The 13,482-nt window shown below is 38.7% G+C and overlaps 1 protein-coding gene across 1 annotated transcript in view; it reads right to left on the bottom strand.

Annotated features, from left to right (window-relative positions):
* Positions 1-680: 680 nt before the first annotated feature.
* The window catches only part of LOC115920599 (endonuclease 8-like 1), a 33,379-nt gene continuing 20,577 nt past the window's right edge, over positions 681-13,482 (bottom strand). The window contains exons 3-7 of the mRNA XM_030976690.1: positions 9,306-9,425; positions 8,187-8,344; positions 7,888-8,043; positions 3,820-3,899; positions 681-1,741 (exon numbers count right to left, since the gene is read on the bottom strand). Coding sequence (XP_030832550.1) covers positions 1,313-1,741; positions 3,820-3,899; positions 7,888-8,043; positions 8,187-8,344; positions 9,306-9,425 — 943 coding nt within the window. The 3' untranslated portion in view covers positions 681-1,312. The remainder of the gene's footprint in view (positions 1,742-3,819; positions 3,900-7,887; positions 8,044-8,186; positions 8,345-9,305; positions 9,426-13,482) is intronic.

The raw sequence follows: 13,482 nt of genomic DNA on the forward strand, positions 1-13,482 counted from the left end.
GGAAATGGGATTTTGAGGTTGAAATGTGCAGGATGTAGGCTCAAAGGTAAACTTGAGAAATTATCAGAACATGATCTGCTATGTATGTGCAGGCTGTGGGCACAAAGGGAAACTTGAGAAATTATCAGAACATCTGCTTTGTATGTGCAGGCTGTGGGCACAACGGTAAACTTGAGAAATTATCAGAACATCTGCTATGTATGTGTAGGCTGTGGGCACAAAGGTAAACTTGAGAAATTATCAGAACATCTGCTATATATGTGCATGCTGTGGGCACAAAGGTAAACTTGAGAAATTATCAGAACATCTTCTATGTATGTGCAGGCTGTGGGCACAAAGGTAAACTTGAGAAATTATCAGAACATCTGCTATGTATGTGCAGGCTGTGGGCACAAAGGGAAACTTGAGAAATTATCAGAACATCTGCTAAAAAGTGAAATGCAGTTTGTAATACTAGTTTGGTATAATCAATTCACATTTGAGTACGGGACCATGGTCCACTGTGATCCACATTGTTCGTTCATAATAAAGATGAAGATATACAGTGCATCCCAGAAAAAACGAAACTAATAATTATCAATGTTTTATCATAACTTAATCACAATTATAATTAACAAATGACAAATATTTGTAAAGCTTATATGATGCATATTTCACGCATGAGTGATTAAAAACAATTAGAAGGGAGGAAACCAAAAAGTCATTTGGCGAGTGGTATCTGAATTTCAAAGAGAAAATCACATTTCTAGAAAGTTTGTTTTCTGCACTTTCATATGATATCTCAATCAGGAATAACAAAGTTCTGTTTGTTTAAAGTAATGCATGCATTTCCATAACTTGATTAAACGAGTTCGTTTTCACTGGCATCATCAAGTCTTTCGAATTCTTTGTGCATAGCTGAAACAGAGTTAAGTCTTTTGTCAACTCTGTTTGTTGATACAATAGGCAGCCAGTAAAAACAAACTTGTTAAAATTTAGGGTATTTTAATTCTCATGCAATGCTCCTCTCATATGATTCCAGATTACATACTCAAACCATGTTCTATGTCAAATTTGCTCAGCTACAAAAGTAAGCTAGAAAACAGTGGGTATGTGCAACTATGGACATTGTACCTGAACAAATCCTGTTCACTGTTCCATGAAACAAAGGTTGTTAAAATTGCACACCCATACATGTAACAATTTCATGAGTGTCACATGATAGCTTTTCAGCCAATAGGATACCCTTTCACAAATATGACTAGATATTGATGGAAATAAGATGTCTTCACTCTTAGCAGATGTTGTAATAACTTTACTCTTCTGTTCCAAATCATTTCTGCTTTGCTAACCTACTTGTTCTAGGTCGACCCTTTCCTCTACTCTTGCTTTCATTCTGCTCTGTTTTGTGTTTGCAGGACTCAGTCCTGTCATCCTCTAAAACTCTTGTGTTTCTTTTCCCTTTCTTACTACTATTTACACTAGCAGCATTCTTAAACTCTTCTCTAGATTGTGCACCTTTTGAAACTTCCATTCTCTTCTTCCTATTTCCATTTTTACTTCCCTTCTTGTTAACTTTATCTCCTCTTGCCTTGGTACTTGTATCTCCTCTTGCCTTCGTACTTGTATCTTCTCTCTTTCGTGATGATGTAGGAACATTTGATGCAGCTTTGGTTTCAGAGCTCATTTTCGCTGTGCGTTTTGATGTTCTCTTTCTGTTCTTCTTGGAGATATCATGGTCTGAATCTTCTGTTTTCTTGGACTGAATAAGTAAGATTAAAGAAAAATCTGTATTAGAAACATCTATGATGATACAAGCGGTAAAATATTACAGAGCGATATGAAATAGAAAACAAAGATAAATGCGACTGCGTCTCCTATATCATATGCCTCTGCTGTTAATTCAGTATAGGAAACAGATGGAATTCTTCATGACATATTTATCACAATGAAAACTAAAAGCCTATAATCAAATGTTGACTGACGACTATGATCCTCACGTACTAGCCCCAAATGAAATTGGATCATCTTCCTATAGTAATACTGTCATCATGTTTTTATATATTGCTATATTGTTATAGCAAGGCTAAAGACCTTTAATTTTTGAAATTGACCTCTGTGACCTTTGACCTATTTAACCAAAATCTGAGCTAGTTGTTCTTGAGATATTATGATAACAAGGCTAATATCTAGAATTTCAGAAATTGACCTCTGGGACCTTTCGAAGTTGAAAGAGTAAAAAAAAGAAAGACTAAAATAAGAAAGATAGAAAGAGAATATGATAGGAGGGTAGTATACAATAACAACAAGAAAGATAGATGATAGAAGGAAAAAGCAAAGAATAACATAAGGATAGACAGAAAGGCAAAACAATAAAAATTGAACAAAACATTACATAAAGAAGGCTAGAAAGAGAAAATAGTAGAATAATAAAATTAAGAATTTCAAATTGAAAGAGAGAGAAAATGACAGAAGGATAAACAAATGTCAAAAAGAGAAGATAGAAAGATAAAATGATGGAAGTACAGTCAAACTTGCTTCAGTGACCACCTGTCTACAAAGACCACATTTTTTATTTCCCTTGAAAATAGTTTCTCGTTGAAACATGTACTAAAGGAACCTGTCTACAAAGACCACCTGTCTACAAAGACCACTTTTTGTATTTCCTTTGGGCGGTCGCTATGGACAGGTTTGATAGAAGGAAAACAAAGAATAACATGAGGAAAGATAGAAAGAGAAAGTTGTAGAATGATAAACCAAGATCAACATAAAGAAATAGAAAGAGAATATTATAGAAGGATAAGGATAAAGATAAAGAAAAAAAGGAAAGAAGAGAAGGTGATAGGAGAAAAACAAAGAATAACTATTAAAATAGAAAAATAGAAAGAAAAGACAATAAGAGAATAAAATTAAAGAATAGCCTAAGGATAGATAGAAAATTAAAGAGTAACATAATAAAAGGAGAGGAAAGTGAAAGGAGAAAAGCAATAGATAACACAATGAAATATGTTTAATAAGTAGCATTGAAAGGAAAACAAGGAACAACATAAGTAAGTTTGTTTGTTTCTTTTATTTTTGAAGAAAAGGAGGAGGAAAAAGAAAAGACAAGAATAAAGAAGAGATGGAAACAAAACATTAAAGATAAAGACCAGTTCTGGTCATGTGAAAGAAACGTTGTGGAATCGATCAGAAAAGGTTGATCATCTAGCATATAAATAGCCTATTGGTGTGTACTACAAGGTTTTGGAATCATCAAAATGATAAGAAATTTGGCCCAGTCTTGGTAAAGTTACAAGCACTGTACACAGAAAGATGTATATGGGACCAGTGACACGTGCGCAATATCTATCAGGTCCAAAATTTGTATCATCACGTATTAGTCAAAACATATTCTTTCACATGATTAGGAATGAGAGCTTCCATTTGATTTTTTGAGAGGGGGGCGTTTCCAAAACTGGTCTATACCTTTAAACAAGGAAAAAAGATAGTACATAAGTAATATTGTAAGGGAAACAAAACAAAACCATGACTCGCAAGCTTGCAGCGCAAAGAGTTGGATTCTGTTAAAAAATGACCTGTGCTGTCATAGCACCAGAAACAGTTTCTGTTGCTATGGCATCACGTGTCTCATCAGGGTAAAAACTGCGATGAGTGTGAAACCAAATGAACCGTACCTCTGGAGTGGTCCAGGGGATGGTCTATAGGGTAGATCGGTCCAGCAAAGTGACTGGGAAAGAGGTCTTAATCAATCTTTTATAATTACTTCCAGACAGTTTCTTTCAAAATAAAATCATATGACCAGAACTCTTGTGTTTTAGTTTTATCTCCATATATTTGTACCTTCTTAGGAGTTTTTACATCATCAGTGCCAGTAGCCTCTTTTCGCTTCTTTGGACTTCTTATGCTACGAGATTTTCCATCTACAATAAAGAAAACATAAACACATACATACATACATAATAAGTTAAAATAAGAAGATTCCTATCATGGCAGAAGGGCGTAAGCTCGAATTTCAGGTAAAAAATGAAGTGCTAAGCAGAAGGGCCTTAGCACTACATTGCCTCAAACTTTTATAAAACAAACTTATTTCTGAAAAAAAATTGTGCCCGTGTTCTACTATTTTCGGGACGGAAAGCAGTTTAAATATCAAACAATTTGAAAAGTAGTTTTCGAGTCACTCGCTAGGCAACAAGCTTCTTTTGGACGATGCATTGACCAACAGAGAGAGCATTCATGAACTCCTCTGTGAAGCTAAGAAACCTGTCAGAGTAGCATATGTCATTGAATTTTGCACTTTGGCATCTTTTAAAAGGCAGAGAAAAAGTGTTTTTGGGGTATAATTTGATCATTTAATGAAATTGGTTAATCCATCTGTTTCTTAGATTTCATACAAGCTGTCGATTGAATGGACACTTCAGTACATGTGACATCAATCATATTATTTAACCATCCCAAACTGACCATGATGAAATGAAAAACTCCCATATGAATGCATGTCCAATTCTGTGAAGTCGTAGACAGTGATTCACTGTGAAATCTACATATCTTTTAAGATAACAGAACTTGTTGCAAATAAGTTCTTTCCAAATTGTTATTGGTACATTCAATGTGAAGGTGATTTTTGTGACAAACCAGGATCATACCACAGAGAAAAGTTCCCTTAAGGTACCATTGCACCTGGTGGACTTGAGATCGTATAGTCCTATCATGGTGGTCTACTATGTTAGTCATACCATCTAGGTGTAAAAGATTAAAGAGAAAAGTTCCCTTTAGGTACCATTGCATCTGGTGGACTTGAGATTGTATAGTCCTATCATGGTGGTCTACTATGTGAGTCATACCATCTAGGTGTAAAAGATTAAAGAGAAAAGTTCCCTTTAGGTACTATTGCATCTGGTGGACTTGAGATCGTATAGTCCTATCATGGTGGTCTACTATGTGAGTCATACCATCTAGGTGTAAAAGATTAAAGAGAAAAGTTCCCTTTAGGTACTATTGCATCTGGTGGACTTGAGATCGTATAGTCCTATCATGGTGGTCTACTATGTTGGTCATACCATCTAGGTGTAAAAGATTAAAGAGAAAAGTTCCCTTTAGGTACCATTGCACCTGGGGGACTTGAGATCGTATAGTCCTATCATGGTGGTCTACTATGTTGGTCATACCATCTAGGTGTAAAAGATTAAAGAGAAAAGTTCCCTTTAGGTACCATTGCACATGGGGGACTTGAGATCATATAGTCCTATCGTGGTGGTCTACTATGTGAGTCATACCATCTAGGTGTAAAAGATTAAAGAGAAAAGTTCACTTAGGTACCATTGCATCTGGGGAGTGTTTATAAAGACTAAGATCAACTTTAAGTTGGACTTAACTATGGCAGGATGTTCATGCCACTGTTTGCTCTCACCATTATGATCTTTAGATAATATTTTTTCCTTTAATAATGAATTATCAAAAATGTAAATTCTGTAGATTTGTGACCATGATTTGTTCTCCCTTGAGAGGCCAATGCCAGTAAATGGTGAGAGCAAACAGTCAACAGCCTGCCATAGTTAAGTCCAACTTAAAGTCGATCTTAGTCTTTGTGAAACACTAGGAGCTGTGAAACAATAGGAGCTCCACTCTGCTGCTCGTGAGGCTCACCTACTCTGGGTTGAAGCTGGCAAAACAGACAGGGACGGTTATTTGAACTAAAGAAGAGGGCCAATGCACGATTCAAGTATGCTCTCCGTTTTATAAACAATAATGAGAATGTTATGCGGGCGGACTCTGTTGCTCGTAAATTGCAGGGTAAAAGTTATTATGAGTTTTGGAAAGAAATTAAATGTGTTAATAATAGTAAAGCGCCTCTTCCAACTAATATTGAAGGTATCTCTGGTGATGAAAAAATAAGTGAATTGTGGTGTAATCATTATAAGAATTTGTGTAATTGTGTACAGAGTACGGTGCAGGATGTTACTAATGTTGACTTTGATGTAAATATGGTTATCTCTCCAGAGGAGGTTAAAGAAGCTATCAGAAAATTAGACGACAATAAGTCATGTGGTCTTGATACTATTACAGCTGAACATCTAAAGTTTGCAAGCCCGAAACTCATGCCGTTGCTTGCAATGTGCATTTCTGGCTTTTTGATTCATGGTATCTTACCAGATAGTATGATTTCCATTGTTTTGGTGCCAGTCAATAAAAAATAAAGCTGGTCGCATTACTAGTAAGGACAACTATAGACCTATAGCATTGGCAAGTGTCCTGTCCAAAGTGCTGGAAAAGATATTGCTTGGTAGGTTAGAGATGTATATTCTTACTAAAGATAACCAGTTCGGTTTTAAAGCCAAACATGGCAGTGACATGTGTATATTTGCTCTGAAGGAAATCATTGCAAGTTATCGTAGCAAAAATTCTTCCTTGTTTCTTTGTTTTCTTGATGCTTCAAAAGCTTTTGATCGAATAAATCATGAAAAGCTGTTTACGAAAATGGCTGATAGAGGTATTCCTAAGTACCTGATTAGAATACTCGTGTTTTGGTATGCCCATCAAACAATGATGGCTAGATGGGGAAGTAGTGTCTCTGAACCATTCCATGTCAATAATGGAGTTAGACAAGGTGGTATTCTTTCTCCCTTTCTCTTTAACCTGTACATGGATGGTCTGTCTGACAATCTGAATGCTTGTAAAAAAGGCTGTGTAGTTGGTGGAATGGTAGTCAATCATTTAATGTATGCAGATGATCTCGTTATTATTAGCCTCTCAACTGCTGGGTTGCAGAGTTTGCTCAAGATTTGTTCTCATTATGGATATGATAATGATGTGAAATATAATGCAAAAAAGAGTCATGTTATGATAATTAGATGTAAGGAACACCGTAGATTGGTATTCCCGGATTTTTATTTGTGTGGAGCTAAACTCAATGTCTGTACAGAGGCCATGTATCTTGGTCATTTCTTTACTGAGGACCTCAGTGATGATAAAGATATTAGTCGACAGTGTCGTAAATTATATGCTCAAGGTAATATGCTTGTTACGAAATTTCATATGTGTTCTCCGGATGTGAAGGTGGCTTTATTTAGGGCATACTGTACACCTCTGTACACTGCGCATCTGTGGTGTTATTTTAAGAAGAGCAGTTTGTACAGGCTTACTGTTGCCTATAATGATGCCATGAGAATGCTTCTTAGGGTACCTAGATACTTTAGTGCTAGTCAAATGTTTGCTGAGTTGAATGTTCCAGCCTGTTCAGCTGTATAAGTTCATCCAGAGAGTGGATGTGTCTGAGAATGGTATTCTAAAGATGTTAGTGAACCCCTCGTATAGTTGTCCTAGGTACACATTGGGCCTCTGGAGATTTTGGCTGAATAGCCTGCTGACACATGGCAATTGATCATTATGTTCCTGTTACCAAGGATTCCAGTATCCTTGTTTGTCTGTTTTTTATAATAGTTATTTATTATTAGTTAATCGTTCTGGTTAGTTGAACAGAGACAGATTGTTACAAGATACAACTTCAATAGATTGTTATTGATTGTTATACATGTACTTATTTTAATCTTACAGTTACAGGTACAGCTTAGAGTTAGATTGTTATGCTGTCATCAACCTTACATACATGTACATGTATGCAGGTTACATGTTACTCTTAGAGTTTAGATTGTTTGTACATAGGCCTAGTATAGTTTAGTTATACTCTTTGTAAGATTTGTTGTTATTATACTCATCATATTTATATTCCCTATATATATATCTATGTAACATATGTTTTATGGACCTCTGCCTTGTGTAGATGAGTCTGAAATAAAGTTCTGAATTGACTCCCCAGGTGATCTTGAGAACCGAATAGTCCTATCATGGCGATCTATTATGTTAGTCAATAGTCTTACCATCTAGGTTTAAAAGATCAAAGAGAAAAGTTACCTTTAGGTACCATTGGACCTGGTGGTCCTGAGAACCAGATGGTCCTGTCATTGTGGTCTACCATGTTTTTCATTCCATCTTTGGAGTAACACTGCAGCCATTTCATGAAATCAGAGTAGTCAGAAGCTTTACCATCAGCTGTGTATCCACCAGCACCTTCAACATTGAAGAATATAAAGCACAGAATAAGTACATCAGAGGTGAAGAAGAATATACAGCACAGAATAAGCACATTATCAACACTTATCACTTTCAAAAGCATACAATATGTTGGTTTAAAACATGATACAAGAGCCTACCTATAGCAATGACCTCAAGAGGCACTGTATGACATAGATGAAGAATATCAGGTTCCTCTCCTTTCCTTTTTCCTCCCTTCATTGGTTTGACATCAGGTGGTTCTGCACTCAGTCCTTCCAACACAGTTCTTGCTTTCTCAAATGGTGGGATACCCAACCTAATTCATAATCGAAGTTCAAAGTCAAACAAACAAAGAAGTAATTGCTTCTTTCTTTTTTATGTAGTGATAATAATCACCCTAAATATCATATTTCAATCTTCATTATTTTGAAGTACACTGTATCAAAAGTTTATATTAATTTCTAGTAGTGAGGATCACATCATGCATCATATGGAGTGTTCTTTAAAATGCCGGGATGTGCGCCTTTTGGAAGTAATTTCGAGCCACTTCCGGGACTTGCATACTTCCAGTATACGTTGCATGCAGGAACACGTATTATGCATGTGCAATATATGTATCCGAAAAGCTATTTCTATATTTCTCTCTTGTGGGCTGCTACTGACTTCATTGTTTTTTTTTACAAGTCCATGATTGTTTGAGAAGAAATACTTAGGGAATCCCACTGCATGTACATCATTTTCTAATTATTCTTTTTCTAAATGCTTCTCCAAAGAAAAAAAATTGTTTATTTTTGTGTGGCCAGCACACATCAGATTCACAGTATGGCACCATATTACAACTGACAATTTAGTTTGTAAAAATAGAAAATTGCTTATGATATACTATCAAAAGAGCCGAATACTAAGGGAAGGTACATGTATACCACCATCCAACTATTTCAATGAGTATACGCTGTAGACAGCTATCTTACTTAGTGACTACTGACTACCGGCTGCCGCGCCGCTTTGCGATGGCCGAGACCGGACAGCACAGTACAGCCGCACAAAAAAGACCTGTAGCGACTAAGTCACCAAGCTATCCCAGAGTGCATTTGAAATGGGGGCATGAAACTAACATCCAAGCATTTGGGGGTTTTGGCGATAGTGAGAATTGTGCCTACAAAGTGCTGTACAGAACTTTAAAAAGTCTAATCAAGCATCATTTTGTAAAGCTTCTGATCTGAGCATGATTCATTCTGACAGAAGAGCTATAAAGTGTTGTGATGTCACACACATACCTGAAGAGAATCTCTGCTCTTAAGTAGTTCCCGATTCCATTGAAGAATTTTTGATTCAGCAAAATCTCACAGATTGGCTGACCAAAAGCAGATTTCTGCATGTTCTTCACCACATTAGACCTGGGAAAAATTAAAGTGAAGCAGTGAATGTTTGCCAAAGCACCAGGGGCGGCGATCCGGGGGGGGGGGGGGGGGCGAAGGACACGTCCCCCCCCTCGATTTTTTTTTAGGGGGGGATTTCCCCCCCCCCCCTCAAAATTTGAAAAAGTGCACACAAAAAAGTATAGCAAATACTGACTAAAGACTAAACACACTTTTAGGCTCTGGGGGGCCCAAGAGTGCAGCGTTTAAACAAATACAAATACAAAAATCTTCTCACTCTGTAGCTTAGCTCCCTCGCACAATATCTTTCAAAATGTACAAGTAAATACCAAGAAATTTGAAGGGTGAAAAAAGTATATTGCTAGGTTTATACTATAGTTTTGCTAAGGAATATAATTTTTTAATACAACAAAACTTCAAAAACCTGTGAGGGGGTAGTCAATTCCGTCACCTTCATCCCTCTCATTCACTATGCTCCCTTGCATTTGCGTACTGATGGGGGCGGGGGGCGGGGGGCTTTAGGGGCAGTTCCCCCCAAAAAGGAATTTAAATGTGGTTTATTTATAATTCGATACCAGTGATTAACAAATGTAGTAGAAATGGCATGATTTTTCCCCTGACCTTCCGGGTGCCCTGGACCCCACCAAGGGCCCTAAGGCGGCCCCTTGATGCTCATATGATCGTAATTTAATGCCTAAAACTTCTTCTGGGGGCTCTGCCCCCTGGACCCCACCCCAATAAGTGACATGCATGCCAGTGTCACAAATAAGGTATCAAAATATGCTCATCTGACCGTATTTAAATGCCTAAAACCCCTGAGCTTCAGGGGCTCAGCCCCTTGACACCCCCTGGTGCTTTGCCCCTGGCCCCCACGCCAATGTACGCTCCAATTTGCTTTGCTTTGCCCTACCTGATCATAAATTCTTTAACCCTACATACCTATTTAACTCCATTATACATGTATTTTAGTGTGGTTCTTCTATGAGCAAATCATTAAAGGGCTATGAAGAATACCACACAGATCATTATCAGTCATAAATTGCAGATATAATTACATGTACATAATACACAGAGATAACACCCTAATCTCTGTACGTGTGTGAAGTTAGCGACTGTTATCTCAGATCTCAGATAAATTTAAATTCATGTAAGTAATTCACATTATGATGATGATGAACACCACTATGGTCTCTAACTTTACTCACGCGTGCGTACCCGCACGGCCGCACTCCATCTTCGGAACGGTATGCAATTGTATTGTGCAACATGCAGCAGCAATTCAAAATCGGAGGTAAAAATAACGAAATATTAGCAAATATCTTACCAGAGCGATACAGCTCTGTGAGTGTAATATAGACCTAAAGCACGGAAGTGCCAGTCAGTGGCGCTCAAGGGGGGGGGGGGGGGGGGGGGTGTGCAAATTTTTGAGGGCCACAAAAAAAAAAAATGTGCTCACCACCCCCCCCCCCCCCCCCCCCACTGAGCGACTTTTCGGCCGGCGCGATTTCTCAAATTTTTAAATTTTCGGGAGCAAAAAGAATAAAAAATTGGGCCCCCTCCCCTGAGAAATCCTGGATCCGCGCCTGGTGCCAGTCAGAGGTCAACACCATTGTATTGAGATCATAAAGTCACACGCTACACGTGAAAAGGGTGCTAAGCTGTATTGCTCTTCTTCTGGTAAGATATTTGCTAATATTTCGTGATTTTTACCTCTGATTTTGAATAGCCGTAGGTGTTTAGGAATAGAAGCGGCATCAAATTTGCTAAGGCTACTGTCCAATATTCGTCGGGTGCGGGAAGGTGTGATTTCGAACTTATTTTAGGGTTTGTTTACATGCCTCTCCGCACATGTCTATGGCAGCCGGTTAAGGCTTGGTGATATCAATATCATACAAATATTATCACCAAGTCATTAAGGCTAGATTTTACTTTACCTTTACCCGAGATTCTGGAAGAATGCTGTGTTCTCAGCAGTCGGGCTTCCAGTTCAATTACATTTTCTTCCTTCTCGTAGTTGGGTGTCTTCTTGGTAAGTGTCTGGCTCAGTCGGGTATTCTACTCATATGGGGAGCAGAAACGCTTGTCCTTCCATACTCGATCCAGTCTGGCTTTAAAGGCATTCACCGTGGTAGCAGTGACTACCTCTTCAGGGAGTGTGTTCCAGTCATTGATGACACGTTGGCTGAATGCATCCTGTCTAATCTTCGTTGAGCATCTTTGTTTTACGATCTTTAGACTGTGGCCTCTTGTGATTCTAGTCGAGTGTTCAAAGAAGGTATCAACTGGGATGCGTTCAAGTCCATGGATGATTTTGAAAACCTGAATCATGTCGCCTCGCCGTCTGCGATATTCGAGGGAGGGAAGGTTGAGAGCCCGAAGTCTCTCTATGTAAGGACGGTTGCGGATGTCATAAATCATTTTGGTAGCTCTCTTCTGCACCCTCTCTAGGGTTTTGGAGTCTGTCTTGAAGCGAGGGTACCATATGGAATCTCCGTAATCTATGAGAGGTCTGACAAGGCCTTTGTACAGCTTTGGAATTGTGGACCTGTCTCTGCACTCAAAGCTGCGACGGATGCAGGAGAGTACTCCGTTGGCTTTCTTGACAGCATATGCCACATGGTTATGGAACTTTAGCTCGTCATCAATGAGGATGCCGAGATCTTTCTCCTCTGATGTAGCTTCAAGGACATCATCTCCAAGGGCATAGATGTGTTTGACGTTTCCTGGGCCTATGTGTAGTACTTTGCACTTTTGTGTGTTGAAGTGCATTTGCCATGTATTGCTCCATTCCATTAGTGCATCAAGGTCAGATTGGATTGAGCACAGATCATCTTTGGTGGATGCTTTGCCATACAGTTTAGTGTCGTCAGCATAGATCTTGACAGACCCTTGAAGTCCATCTGGTAGGTCATTGATGCACAAGACAAACATTGTTGGGCCGAGAACACTACCCTGCGGCACTCCGCTCCTTACTTTTGTCCAGTCAGATAATTCATCATTGACTCTAACTCTCTGGCATCTACCTTGGAGGAAGTCTGCTATCCATTCCTTAATTTGGCCACATATACCGTATGTCTCAAGTTTTGATAGAAGGCGAAGGTGAGGTACACTATCGAAAGCTTTCTTGAAGTCTAAGTATACCACATCAATAGGGGTTCCTTTATCCAGCATCTCAGTCCATGTCTCCATGACAGTCAGAAGCTGTGTCACACAAGAGCGTCCTGGAACAAAGCCATGCTGTTCATCACACAGTAGGTCATTTTCCATCAGGTGGGCAACTATCTCATCTCGAATTAGTGACTCCAGAATTTTGCATGGTACTGATGTCAAGCTGATTGGTCTGTAGTTCTTAACATCCATCTTACTGGCTTTTTTGTGGACAGGTACCACATGACCGACCTTCCATGCACTTGGTAGTTTGCCTTCCTTCAATGATGCATTGTAGATTATGGAGAGGGGCTCTGAAACTGAGGCGGCTGTTTCTTTTAGAACGCAAGGGTGAATGCCATCAGGTCCTGCACATTTGTACTTTGACAGGTGGACAAGCTTCTCATAAACATCATCTTCAGAGATTGAGATAGATGTCAATGTCTCTCCTTTGTGTCTTGGTGGGAGTTTTGGAATGTGCCCTTTATCCTCATCAGTGAATGTAGTGGCGAAAAAGGTGTTCAATGCATCCGCTTTTCCTTTATCAGTTGATATTCGTTCACCGTCCGGAGTTCTGAGTTCGCCTAGTCTGCAAGAGGTTTTGAGTTTGCTATTTGTATACCTCCAGAATGCCTTGGGATTTGATTTCACATTCATAGCCAGGTCTTTCTCAAAATTCCTACATAACTGCTTGGTCAGAGTTTGCAGCTGCTTGGCTAATCTCCTTGCTCTCATGATGTCCACAGGATGTTTGGTCCTCTGTGCCTCTTTCCAAGCTCGATGTTTCTGGCTTTGTTTCCTCAGTGCCTCTCTAGTCATCCATCTCTGTTTCTTTCTGCGGTGTTTGGGTTTTGACTTCGGTATGAACTTCTCCATTTTTTCAGTCAGGGTGACTAAAAAGAACTCCCAAGCATCCTCTACACTTTTA

This window comes from Strongylocentrotus purpuratus, unplaced genomic scaffold (genome assembly GCF_000002235.5).
Source record: "Strongylocentrotus purpuratus isolate Spur 01 unplaced genomic scaffold, Spur_5.0 spur5_scaffold_9, whole genome shotgun sequence".
Taxonomy (NCBI): domain Eukaryota; kingdom Metazoa; phylum Echinodermata; class Echinoidea; order Camarodonta; family Strongylocentrotidae; genus Strongylocentrotus; species Strongylocentrotus purpuratus.